This window comes from Colletes latitarsis, chromosome 6 (genome assembly GCF_051014445.1).
Source record: "Colletes latitarsis isolate SP2378_abdomen chromosome 6, iyColLati1, whole genome shotgun sequence".
Lineage (NCBI taxonomy): Eukaryota > Metazoa > Arthropoda > Insecta > Hymenoptera > Colletidae > Colletes > Colletes latitarsis.
In genome coordinates, this window is record NC_135139.1 from 27115587 (window position 1) to 27128623 (window position 13037).

A 13037-nucleotide genomic window follows, 5' to 3' on the forward strand; every position below is an offset into this window, starting at 1 on the left:
AAAATTATCAAGCCTCCTTGGTTTAAACTTAACTGGCTACAAATAGATTAATTTGAATTCAAACTAAGATTTTTAAATTTTCAATCTTGTTCATCTTTTTAAACGTTTCTATTAATTTTTCAAAGTTCAATTTTCCAATGTTTTCCATGCTTTTTATTTACATTTTTCCCCACCTTTCCAAGAACTTAATTAGATAGTAAGTAGATTCGAATAATATTTGAAGCAGTTATAAGAGGAGAATGATTTGACTTTATAAAACAAATCGAGTCAAACGTAGAGTTGAGCATATTTTATTTAAATATTACCTAACTCTGGTCAGACGTAAAATACAATTAATTACAACTATTAATAAACTATCAAATAATGCTTTCCGATTTATACGTAAAACACAAAAGATATTATTTACATTGAACACGCCGAAAAGTTGATTTCACGTTCATTTATTTTATGCTACGTTTAATCGACGATGATGTATCTTTTAATATTTTTTGGTTCATTAATTTCCCTCGTTTATACTGGTAGGAAAATGCAATGCACTTTAATGATTTAACATATTTTTAATTGCGTTATTTTAGGCGACATATCGAATGCTGTGCAAAATCTTTATTGTGACCTTGGATTAAAAAATGATAATTTGTGTCCTGTCGATGGTGGCTGGACTTCTTGGAGCCCATGGGGATCCTGTTTTGGAAAATGTGGGTTTAAAGGCAAAAGGACCAGACATCGTACTTGCAGTAACCCATTACCATCTAAAACCGGTGGTCCTTGCATTGGTCCAAATTATCAAACTGAAACCTGTCGAATAACTGGTACAGTTTTTGACCAAAAGAATACAGATTGATGTAATATTATAAATTTCTTAATAGACATACCCTTTTTTTTTTACTCTGAATAAATGATCAAATCAATAAGGATTTGCATTTAAAACGTAAAGTTCCAATTGTTCGGTCAAGTTTATGCTAATAGTTTTAAGATATCTTCAGTATTCATATCATCAAAACCTTTCCCTTCTAGGGAAAGTTAACAAGTTCTAGAATTACTTTAATTCTGTTTTCAGACATTTATTGTTGATGCTTTTATAACGTCATAACGTTTATAATGCCATTGGAAAGAGTGTTTAATGTAACAACTTTTAAATGTAGCTAGAATTCCCTGATGTAATGGCTGAAGTGAAGAATTCCTATTTAGTGTTTTTAATCTTGGTTTTTAAATTCCATAGGTAAATTTGAGACAACGCGTTGAAACATTAAACAATGATGTTTGTATTTAAAATTATTAAAAATGTTTTGTACAGGGATATTTCTAAATTTGGAACCATTTTAGCACAAGAGTGTGTTGTAAGAGAGATATCTCTATATAGGTTTAATTTTTTTATTTAATATTATAAATAATTTATTTAAATATGGTTCTGTTTAGGATGCACGATGAGTGATTATGAAAATGTTGCTGATAATCATCCTATACGGAAAGAGGAGATGAAAATTATCAAGCAGATTCATAGAAAGTTACCTGCTCTGATCGAATTGTGTTTTTCTGTCGACTGTTCATTTTTTCTTGTAAAGAAGATTCTTAGTGGCAGTGCGGTATGATATAAAACAAATATATTCTTTATCTATTTCTGACTTTTGAATTATTGATCAAAGAAGTTGACAATGTCTTTCTGCAAAGATGTATTATTGGAATGCTATGAATTGCATTAAGTATGACGTTGGATGTCCAAGTAAGCAAGCATATATATGTATATATATATATATATTTATTTAATAGGTATAGGTATATACGTATTTAATAGGTCACGGAGGTTGGAGCAATTGGGGAGCATGGTCGATGTGTAGTGCTGTTTGCGGCAGAGGTAAAAAATATCGTACACGAATTTGTAATAGTCCTATACCTTCGCATCCTGAATTAATGTGCGATGATTCAGCATTGGAAATGAAAGACTGCATAGGATTCAACTGCAAGAAGCACTCAAGTATATTTAATGAATTCTGTTATACATATGTGTATTCCATAGTGTATCAATATTTTTGATAGTGGGAACTTGGGCTAATTGGAGCAAATGGAGCTCGTGTAGCGTACAATGTGGTAGCGGTATTCAAATGAGAAAACGTTCGTGTTCGAAGATGCAAAATGCACAGGAAACTTCATGCGAAGGTTCTACTAGGGATGTGAAAAGTTGCACAATTAATAATTGTTCAAGTAAATAAACTTAATTCCTATTTGTGCGTGCACCACCGCAATATTTATTCTGCTTGTTAAATCTATATATAAAATATGAAATATGATTGTTTATAACTTTCTATTAGTAAATGGAATGTGGTCCCCATGGACAGTTTGGACATCCTGTTCTTCAAGTTGTGGTATAGGCACACAGTTGAGGAACAGAATGTGTAGCAATCCTTCCCCGAGTGGTAGCGGCATGTCGTGTTCTGGTTCTGCTTCTGAAGTTCGTCAATGCTTTAGTAAACCATGTACAGGTATATCAGAGATTTCATTAGCATGATCGTTATTATCATTGTTTTAATTTCACCTTATTTAAAAGTTAAATCGCACGAAGTTGCACACTTTACAGAAGAAAGTAGTCTTCTTTATAATATAAATGGAAGATCTTCGCGCTTGCTTCATATGTATTTGAGATTTTTACCATTGAGGCCGTTCGGAGTACTTATTTATCGAACTGAAAATAATTGCAACGGATCGATGTGCGATTTTGTAAAACTATCATTACGAAATGGAAAAATTGTACTCCTATCTGAAATTTCTGGCTGTACATTGGGTCTAGTTCATGAAGATAAACTTGAAGTAAAATAACATTTGTTTTTTAAATGTTAATATTTAATATTCGAAACAAGTTGATTTAATTTAGATTGGACAATGGCATATGATATTAGTTGCAATATATGGAATGCACGGTATACTGAGTGTTAATGGCGGTTTTCGTAAAACTTCTACGTTTTCGTGCACTCCAATATCATATAATTTTGATCACATGATGAAAGTCGGAGAAGGATTTCGAGGCCAAATTCAGAAAATAACCATTAATTTTGCATCCATTCAACTTCGTGTACCAAAGGTTTCGCTCGTTAATTAGGACGACTACTTGACTTAAAACAATCAATAGTTTTAAAACACAAAATATCATTTAGGATAAATATGATGAAAAGCATGCAAACGTTCCTTTTAGCAGTAGTAACATGCAATATTTAATGGGGGATGACGAAGAAGGTTTCATTTATATTGGCCTTACAGAATCAGTTGCTGCACCATGTCCAAAGAACATGGAATTTTGGCAAGTAAGAACACTTTTGTTCAAGCGAACCCTGTGAAGCCTACCTTAAGTGACAATACTTTTATATTGTTTTACAATTATTTTATTTGTGATTTCATTATAATAAACTCATTGCACAATTATAATTTAGATCACAATGGCAATGAAAGCAGAAAATATAAACGGTGTTGTAGCAATTATACCAGATGATGCTTTAAATAAGTATATTCTACTGCTATTAGAAGAGGGAAAAATAAAGCTTGGATTTCATCAGGGAGCAATTCATGTTGCAGCTGAAAGTATAGAGCATATTTCAGTAGGAGAATGGTTTGAAGTAGTAATAGTTCAAGATGGCAAAAATTTGTACATGCAAGTAAATGGAAATGAGAAGAGATACGTACCGTCGATTTCAGAAAAAGTGATTACAACTGCAACCAATCTAATCATAGGGGCTATACGCGATGAAATGAAAGTAAATAACATGTAGAAGATTAACGTTTTACGTATTTGTGATCATGTTCTTTGGAATAGGAGAAGATGTGTCCCAAATGTGCAGACATACCACAAATGAGTTTTACTCTTGGATATCTTAATATAGATGGAAATCATATTGATCTTTTATCGTTACCAGCTTTAGATACAATGAGCAAACGATTTGCGAGCCACACTATTAGCTTATCTGGTTGTAATTATGAATACATTATCGAATATTATGTTTAACATATGTGAAAAGATAATTTTATTAGTCATTTTAGATTACTACGAAGAAGTATCATTATTATTAGGTCAAGAGCTCAAGATATCGTGTTTTTATGATAAAATTCCTCATGAAAATGGAGTCCTTATATTTTCTAGGAGAACCTACGTTACGTGGTTATTAATGGATAAAATATTGCTATCCTATGAAAAGAAGTAAATTAAAGTTGGGATAATAACTTTGATCATTTTAATTAACTTCATTATTTTTAGAGACACGACAAATTTGATCGATAAAAGTTACATGATACAGAGGATGTTGTAACATTCCAATAATAATTTTGTCGTAGGTGGATGGTTTTCGGAAATTTCAATCATCTCTATTTTTCAAATAATATACTATACTTGTTTGTTCCTAGCAGAGAAGTGAATGAATATTTAGATTACTACAAATACCTATAATACAAGGCTATTCGACGTGATATAAAAAAGTAAAACAACAATTCTTATTAATGTTTTTTTTATAAGTACATCTAAACATAATGAAGATGATTCTGGTGATTGAAGTTATTATATGCTGTATCCTGTATACAGGATGTCCCACGTAATTGGAGAACATTGTATCTTTAAAACGGTTATAGAGGCACATTCTGTGCATTCGATATTTTTTACAATTATTTATTCTTTAACGAGTAGTGACTTGTTTAATGTGAAGGACGATGGTCGCGTTAGTACTATTAGTATTGCAAGTTACACGACCCGCGACGAGATAGAAAATTTTTATTCATGCTATATTCACCGCTATAGAAATAAATCATTCAAAGATGTTGGTCAAGCTCTCTTCACTTTTGGAATTACTGTAATAGATAGAAGTAAAGGTTATACAATTTCATTTATTCTAGCACGTCTTGTTTTATTAGATTCTGTAAAAAAAATTAAGTATTTGTTTTTAGAATCGGAAAATATATTGTGGAAAGAATGGTGTTTTATTTGTCAAGTCGCAATTGCATGCTTTATAATTATGATAATTTGGTGTCTATTGGAGATATTACAAGATGTCCGAAATGGGTATAGTATAATAAAAATATTATCTTTTAGAGGAAAAAAAACAATAATTTATATATCGCTAAATTAGATTGTATGGTTATTTTTCAGACATGGCTTTTATAGACTTCCACAAATATTTAATAATGATTCTACTTCGATTATAAATTTTGTTCAGTCTAAGAATGGAATAGTTTTACTTGGTAGTCAACAAGCTGCAAACGAAATTGCATCAGGAGTTACAGAAGATAATTGACCTTTTAAAGAATATAAGGAACGGGAGACAATGTTATAAAAAAATAATTTTAATCCAATAAACCCCTTAAATATAGAAATTTAGTACTAATACTGGTCAAATTAAAATTACTGGGAAAATTAAATTAAAACATTGTCTCTAATTTTTCTAAAGCACAAACTAAGATTGGAAATTGTACAATACCTGTAAAAGGGTCATTTTTCCGAGTTTACATTTTACATCTAATAGCTTTTTACTCGATCTACAGTTTTAGTAGATTATAATCTATGGTGAGTTAACAAAGTCATAAAAATTCATACAATTTCATGTTTCAATGTTTCGAAATGTTATATTTTTAAAACGTAAGTAAATAGGAATATAGCTTAATTGTAAAAAATACGAACTACTGTTTACAATTTGCTAACCAGTGTAATCGTATAATGAAAATGAAAATACTCTTAATAGTTTCAGTAAAATATGTATATTTCTTTACTCTTTTTGAAGAAATAGATTTATATTCATTACGAATTGTAACAATAAAACTATAATGCTTAACGATATACTTAAAAAATAGCATTAACATTTTGAAATAATATCATTTTTAGTAGAAAAATATTTAAGATTACACGAATTAAAATTTAAAAAATATATATTTATACAAATATCGATGGCAGTTTGTATTTACACTTGGATGCAATACAACATAAGATTCTACATTATGGGAGTCGATCATTTAATAAATTATAAAGTATCTGACTTGTCACTTACACGTTAGTAATTATGATTTATAAAGATACATATAGTCAACAAAACTTTACTGAAACACAATTTATATACCATTTCTGGATCATTTATTGTTTAGTAATTCGGAATAAATGCTGTTTCATAATGAAATACACAGATTTTGCACTTCAAATTCAATTTTTTGTAAATTGAATTCACACTTGCAAAACAAATTCATTTCTTGGATTTGAAATATGTGATCTTATTAAATTTGGAATATTTTAACAATAAATTTATATTCATTTTTTTTTATTACAAATGTTTAAGGAACTACAATTTTTTAGATAAACTTGATTTCCAAGAATTGAATTTGAGGTGCAAAACCCGTTGAGCAAGTATTTTCATCGATATAGCGTTCAAATTTATAAAATAGTAAATGAATGAAATAAATAATAGAATGTATTTCTGCATCTCTTGCGATACTTACATCAATTATAGGAGTATAATTACTCAAGTAATATTTTCCCAAGATTCACTGCTACTAGTATTAGTCATAGAGGAATGTCTCGTTAATTGAGGAAGTTCAAAGTGCCATTTTGAATCTTCATTAATGCTCAATCCATTGGCTATTTCATAATTTATTAACGGTGCTCTTGCCTTAATACCTAAAGTCGTAGGTCTATTGCTAGGATTTTCGTCCAACATCATTTTTAATAAATTATACTAAAAATATTGTAATTAATTTAATTAAAACAACACTGAAGCAAATAGTTTTTGTTAAAAAAAATAGATACACGTTGTTGTGTTCTTACCTCCGCTGGATGATTAGTATCAAAATCTTTTGGAAACAACGACTTCCTCAAATTTATGAGGGTAGTTATTCTCTCCATTTCAGTAACAAATGGAATAAGAAGTTCAAACAAAATTATTCCTAAGGAATAAATATCAACTTTGTAATTGTAGCATTGCCCTTTAATTTGCTCAGGGGACATATAAAGATGAGTGCCCACGTACGCAGTGTGCAAACTGTTCTTTAGAGTAATGTTTTCGTTTTGCGAAGGGGGAGTATGAGTTTCATCATACCCTTCCGTCATTGCGGTTACAAGACCAAAATCACCAACTTTTATCTTATTATCGAAAGAAAAGAATATGTTTGAAGGCTGAAAATTACATATGAGAAATGAAAACTTTTAATTTTACAATGTATAATATTATTGTAATTTCAAATATTACCTTCAAATCACGATGAATAAGCCCTTGCAAATGAACATACTCCACAGCTTCGACAATTTGTTGAAATATATTTAATACATGTCGATAATCTTGTACCGATTGGTTTTTCAGCCAATCCCTAAGACTTAGCCTTTGGCACAGTTGCATCTGTATGTAAAGGAACATTTTCGGCGACTTGCGCGTATTTGTTGATTTATTATTCAAATCTAAGGAAAATGATCTCTGACGTTTCCTATTTTCGTCTTTTTCCGAATGCTTATTACTGTTCGTGTCTTTGAACACGATGCTATCGGAGCCTGTACGGTCGTCGATTTTAGATAATACTTTTCCGGTTACATTATTCGAACGTGATAAATTCGAACTTTCAGTACTGTAATTACTAATATCGATTACATCTTTGTTTAGATAAGTCGAATGGGATTTTTCAAAAACAACTAAGGAGTCTTCGTCCAAGTCGGAATTATGCAATGCATCGTAAGCTTCACAAGCACTCTCAACTGACGACTGATCGGTTTGAGAAACATTTATGCAAACGAAATGATTAACTTTCGCTTCAGCATGAGATGTAAGATTTGTTGGTAATATTAATTTGTTTATCCATTGCGGATCATGTTTCTCTTGCCAGCCTGCAGGCGGACATTCCAACCATGCATTGAAATATCTTACAATATTTTGATGATCCAATTTGGCTAATGCTTTTACTTCTCGCATTACACGCTCTCTCGATGATTGACTGTGAATCGAACAAAGTAATTAAGAAACTTTAAATTAGAGACTCTTATTTCACGTCTATTTTGCTCTTTGCACTCCACTAACGCCGTTATAGCGACATGTATTACAATACGCACTACAACTTGTTTCATTTATGGTAACAAACGAAATCAATTAAATAAACAAATGAAATTAAAATTATGAGCATTTATAAATTTTTACGGAAAGCAAGAACACTTACAATTTTCTAAATACTAAATTTATTAAAATATTTAACGTACCTATTTGGTAAAGCAATCCTTTTAATAGCGTAATTACAATCGTCTATTTTATTCTTTGCTTCGAAAACAACACCGTAGCCTCCTTTTCCTAAACAGTCTACTGGCTCAAAATCTGTGAGATAACGTGATTTAAAATTATCGATGCTTTCTTTATCATTGATTATTCGAAAACTAGTTTTATTTGTCTCAATGTGCCTCTCCACTATTAAAGGCTAAAAACATTAAAAAACAAGTAGTTGTCATTTGAATGCATCCGATAAGGAGATTCTACGACTATACCCTCGAAAATTTGGATATTTGAAAGGATGAATCCGCAGAACAAATAATAATATTTTCTAGTTTATTTTGCTCCAATGAAACACTAATGGATCAAGTGTTTTATGCACTCACCCAATACGTTTCTTTGAAAAAAGTTTTTTGCAATGTCATCGTTCAATCACCAGATTTATCCCTTCAAATATCATAAAAATCTCCAAAGGTACAACTATAGAATCCTGTTGTAGTTTTATTCTGCTATATTAAAAATAACTGTAATATACTGTACCGGAAGTACTGCATCTTTAACGACTGTAGTAGCATTTAATAGACGTTGCGTTAACACGAAATTAAGTAGAATCGCGGTGGTAATTGAAATAATTAAAACTTCTTTCCTGTTAAAAAATAATATTCTATTGAAAGTTAGCAATATGTGTCTTGTCTTAATTTTACGTACCACCAATACCATAATGAAACAATTATTATTTGAACAGGTGTGTCATCGTCTTCAAGAGTATTATTTGATATAAACAACTTTTTCTCTTCCGCGATGAGCATCGAATTTATATTAGTACGATTACATTGTTTGTCGTTATCGGCTTGTAACTGAGATTGTGAATACAGGTAAAATCCATTTCCTGTATAAAAAAAAAAAAAAAAAAAAACTTAAACATACATATATATTGAAACAAACAATTTTAAATATTTCATTTTTGCTATTATATTTTGTTTTGAGATTTTTATACCGTTTATATATTCCGAATTATACAAAACTGACAATGCAACAGGACCTTGTGTATCATTTACTTTAAGCAAAGCATTATCATCATCATCATCATCATCATCATCATCATCATTATTATTATTATTACTATTATTATTATTATTATTGCTTTCTGGACCTGGAAGAGCCTTTACAATTGTATTACCTGAAATATTTTGTGTTTTAATATACTTTCTTATAAAGAATGAAATATATCGATAAGCAAAACTGAAGACACTTTATACATTTTCGTAAAAATATTATATTTTGGAACTGCAACATTGTAGTATAGATAATTAAATGATACGTGAAAATCTGCAAAATGTATCAATAGTGTTGGCCGCTCCCCGAACGATGTTGGCATACTAGTATTATAATATTCTGTCCTTTCTATCTAAATCGGTGTTAATATTTTTGAAAATTTTATAAAGTTTGTTTTCACTTTTACTCATCACTGTAAATATTTATAATTTCTTTTAATGATAAAAGAAACTTTTATACCAATAGCAAGATGTGGCTGCCATGGATACGTTAAATGTTGCGTGTGTGTTGGTAATACTTCTAATGATTTGTACAGTTTTGCATTTTCTTGTACATATAATTGCCTGTCGTGTACACCCAAATAAATACTCGGGCTAGTTGAAAATTCTGTTCCCCATGACCATTCCATACTATCAAATAAATTAATTTCCTTCAGATTGTTGTTTTCGTTACTATTGCTTGCATCTTCACGCCATATGGTAACGATCGGAGAATTAAACTAACAAAATACAAATGCAGATAATTTCGTATAAAGCTTGGAAATTTTATATTATTTCTATATTTCGTTAGAACTAACCTTATACTGCCATAATTTTATTTCAGGATTGTTTCTATTGATAGCCCAGATTAAACCATCAGGTACGACAACTTTAATTTCAATATCTAGAGTATGAGCTTCCTTATCATTTTGACAATAAATATTAGAATTAGAAATGGATACTAAATCATGCTGCCCAACACTGAAGTTCCATCTATTTAAATATATGTTCTATTAATATAAAATCTATCTTATTAGCTGTATTCTATTAAGTTGGTTGATATGTAATATTAGATATTTGCAGTAAATGATATTCTTTAGTTTTTTCATAAAAAGAATTGCTCCCAATAAAATGTATACATGTTCTGAAAGTTGACACCTCAATTACTAATTTAAAAAATAAATTATTATGTTTGTTGATGTATTTTTTAATGTAGTAAAAGTTATTGTTACTGTTTTTTCGTTTATTTCATGAGTTAGGCACGAGTTTTTGTACATAACATCGACGTGAAATACACAACAATAATATTTCTTTAAAAATTTTTGGAAATCTACTATTCTCTTACTGAAAATTCTGACATTACTTGTTCACTAACCCAACAAGATGAATACCTTTCAATACCAGTACGAGGTTCAACGGCTCTTACTGTCTGTTGATATCGTTGAATAATAATCACGTCTTGTTCAATGTATGAATCTCCATTTGTGTTAGTACAACCATTAATTCCACATTCATATAATACTTTTCCTGTTGCACTTGAAACGCCTATTACAGAAAAACATTTATTATTTGTATAACTATATACAACGAGGGGCTTAACTGAATCGATAATACGTTTTACGAAAATTATTATTAAATATCAATATGCCTTGGCATACTTTCTACAAAATGTTAATAATAGCATAACAAAATTTGATGTTTAGAGAATTGTAATCATTATTATTGTCCGTAAAATAAGTAATTCTACACTATCGTTAGATTGAAAACATGTCGAAAAATTTATTTGAATAAAATATGCTCAAACTATGCTGAATTCTAGAATCTATGACCTTCCTATGTAAACATTTCGCTAGAATATAGTCTGTAGATTTCTTTCAGCATGGCACAAAGTTGAGTTGTGCATAGCTTTCGTGACTGCTAACAATCTATTAATTATATTTATTCATCTCATTGTCTATTGTTTACCAAAGATAGATGATACTTTTTAGAAAATATGTGGTTATTGATTTGGTTATGCTCGTTTGTTGTATAAATCAATGAAATGCTTCGTAAGAAAAATTTGTAATACATGTTTCAAAATATTTACCATATGAATTCACTTCTCTGCCACCAGAAAATACTAAATCCTCGGAGTAACGAAAGGACGAATGTAACAACTGTACCGCAGATATTGGTATTGCTTCTAAATTTTCACCATCAAATTTATATAATCCACCTTTTAACGATGGTATCAAACGAACCCACTGTCCATCATCATTAAGCTACAAAGATTTATAAGTGAAACAGAAAAAATGATTTATATTAGTTGTATGTGTTTAATACAATATAATTTTTTTAATTGAAAAAAATGAACTTGAAATTGAAACATCATATCTTATAAAATGAAAAAAAAATATACTGTCATGCACTGATTTTGTATATAATTATTATATATATTTTTAAATATTACAAGAATTCAATTATTAATGTATTATAATGTATAGAAAATTATGTACTAGTAAATATTATATGTATAAAATATTGACTCTATAAAAAATCATCTAGAAAACTATATTAATGACAAACCATGAAAATTTTACAGCGATACGTAATGTCTTTACTAAAAAAAGTAGGAATAGTTGCAGAACAAGAAGGTGATTACATTTTTTCATAACATCTACAGGAAGGTTTAAAATACCATTCTAAATAATAGTAGAATAAGCAACATGAACTTATGGAACTACTTAATATTAAATTCATAGAATGTATTTAATGTTTTTATACTTCTGTATGATGAATATTTGACGATAACATAGGTCCTCCGTTCAAATCCAAGGTCCATTGCTTTTTTCCTAGATCATTTGCATCTAGAGCAGATATTTTTCCATCTAACGTACTCACGAATAATAAACTGGAAGAAACCATAAAATAATGTGGTTCAGAAAACTGAAAATAATACATTTTACGTACAGATTGATTCGTGCAAATGTAACATTTAGAAAAAATAAATAATAAAGAAAGATAAATAACTTGAAGATCATTGCATTTGTAAGATCTTGGCTTTTTAAACGTTATTTAAAAAACTTACTTTTAACAATAACGAAACACATTCATGTTATATAATTTGTTTAACATTAGAAGCTTTCTCTTTATTCCGATCGTTGCATTCTTTCTACACGAATATCTATAAACATTTCTTAGTGGAAAATTATAGAGCTACACACAACGATGAACTTTCGCCAAGTATTAATAAAATTAAGAATTTACTAAGTCGAAGTATAGGATATGATAATAAACAAAATGTGTCAAGCTAAAGTATCGATGATCAAATGTATTGTAAATATTCGACGTGTACATGTTTTCAATTAATTACCTGCGTGTTGGTTTCCGTTCGCAAGATATCAACTGATTTGTATCATTGTTGTCAACCAGCGGAAATACGAACAAAATTATACATAACAAATGAAACCATATTCGTTTCTGTAAATGTATGTCAGACATTTTCTACATACGAAACGATCGATTGCTTAAATACCGCATTTTGGTTGGATATTTCCGTAAAATAACTGACACGAAATTTTATCGTGATATTCGATTAAAATACGATAAATACTGGTTATTCGGTGTACACCGATGAACCATGGTAAACTCTGATAAATTGTAATAAACATAAATTCCAGCGCCATCTCATGAACACTATAGTCACGCACGAAACAATTAATTACTCGTTTGAAGCTACCTACTACTATAATTTGTTACACAGTACAAACATTTTGTAATTGACGTGCAACGATATTACTAATTCTATTCGAAAAGTCGTAACTTCTTT

The 13037-nt window shown here is 29.7% G+C and overlaps 3 protein-coding genes across 7 annotated transcripts; 2 read left to right on the top strand and 1 right to left on the bottom strand.

The window, feature by feature from the left end:
- Window positions 1-296: 296 nt before the first annotated feature.
- On the bottom strand, window positions 297-12919 carry LOC143342500 (eukaryotic translation initiation factor 2-alpha kinase). 5 transcript variants are annotated; one of them, XR_013079815.1, is made up of 15 exons: window positions 12582-12919; window positions 11993-12119; window positions 11316-11490; window positions 10621-10774; window positions 10048-10222; window positions 9711-9969; window positions 9193-9375; window positions 8904-9084; window positions 8736-8841; window positions 8192-8403; window positions 7200-7932; window positions 6779-7126; window positions 6454-6689; window positions 2531-2677; window positions 1966-2441 (listed from the first exon to the last, which is right to left on the bottom strand). XR_013079815.1 is itself a non-coding variant. In XM_076766460.1 (14 exons), exons 1-13 carry the CDS (start codon window positions 12707-12709, stop codon window positions 6477-6479), a joined length of 2994 nt encoding a protein of 997 aa, XP_076622575.1. In that variant the 5' UTR covers window positions 12710-12919; the 3' UTR covers window positions 297-795; window positions 6454-6476. The 5 variants fall into 5 exon arrangements, 4 of the variants coding, with proteins under 4 accessions (XP_076622575.1, XP_076622574.1, XP_076622576.1 ...); XM_076766460.1 differs by lacking the exons at window positions 1966-2441; window positions 2531-2677 and adding an exon at window positions 297-795; XM_076766459.1 differs by lacking the exon at window positions 2531-2677.
- On the top strand, window positions 551-4238 carry LOC143342858 (uncharacterized; the record flags this gene model as incomplete). The annotated part of the gene is made up of 13 exons (XM_076767143.1): window positions 551-809; window positions 1417-1504; window positions 1580-1583; window positions 1669-1720; window positions 1793-1972; window positions 2035-2199; window positions 2307-2477; window positions 2543-2802; window positions 2867-3073; window positions 3147-3293; window positions 3420-3740; window positions 3800-3950; window positions 4024-4238. Coding segments are annotated over 13 exons (2166 nt in total), but the record flags the coding sequence as incomplete, so codon positions are not given.
- LOC143342859 (uncharacterized) lies at window positions 4560-6258 on the top strand. The gene is made up of 3 exons (XM_076767144.1): window positions 4560-4842; window positions 4918-5032; window positions 5120-6258. The coding sequence occupies exons 1-3, from the start codon at window positions 4560-4562 to the stop codon at window positions 5262-5264; spliced, it is 543 nt and encodes a 180-aa protein (XP_076623259.1). The 3' UTR covers window positions 5265-6258.
- Window positions 12920-13037: the final 118 nt, after the last annotated feature.

What these genes read in the sequence shown, in the direction of transcription:
- LOC143342500 (XM_076766460.1), bottom strand. Translation starts at nt 12,709, where the DNA reads ATGTCTGACATACATTTACAGAAACGAATATGGTTTCATTTGTTATGT. An exon ending in CAGAGAAGTGAATTCATATG is followed by an intron (nt 10,775 to 11,315) that starts GTAAATATTTTG and finishes TTTCTGTAATAG; the next exon opens with GCGTTTCAAGTGCAACAGGA. An exon ending in TTATTCATCGTGATTTGAAG is followed by an intron (nt 7,127 to 7,199) that starts GTAATATTTGAA and finishes TGTAATTTTCAG; the next exon opens with CCTTCAAACATATTCTTTTC.
- LOC143342859 (XM_076767144.1), top strand. Translation starts at nt 4,560, where the DNA reads ATGTCCCACGTAATTGGAGAACATTGTATCTTTAAAACGGTTATAGAG. An exon ending in TGTAATAGATAGAAGTAAAG is followed by an intron (nt 4,843 to 4,917) that starts GTTATACAATTT and finishes ATTTGTTTTTAG; the next exon opens with AATCGGAAAATATATTGTGG. An exon ending in TTACAAGATGTCCGAAATGG is followed by an intron (nt 5,033 to 5,119) that starts GTATAGTATAAT and finishes GTTATTTTTCAG; the next exon opens with ACATGGCTTTTATAGACTTC.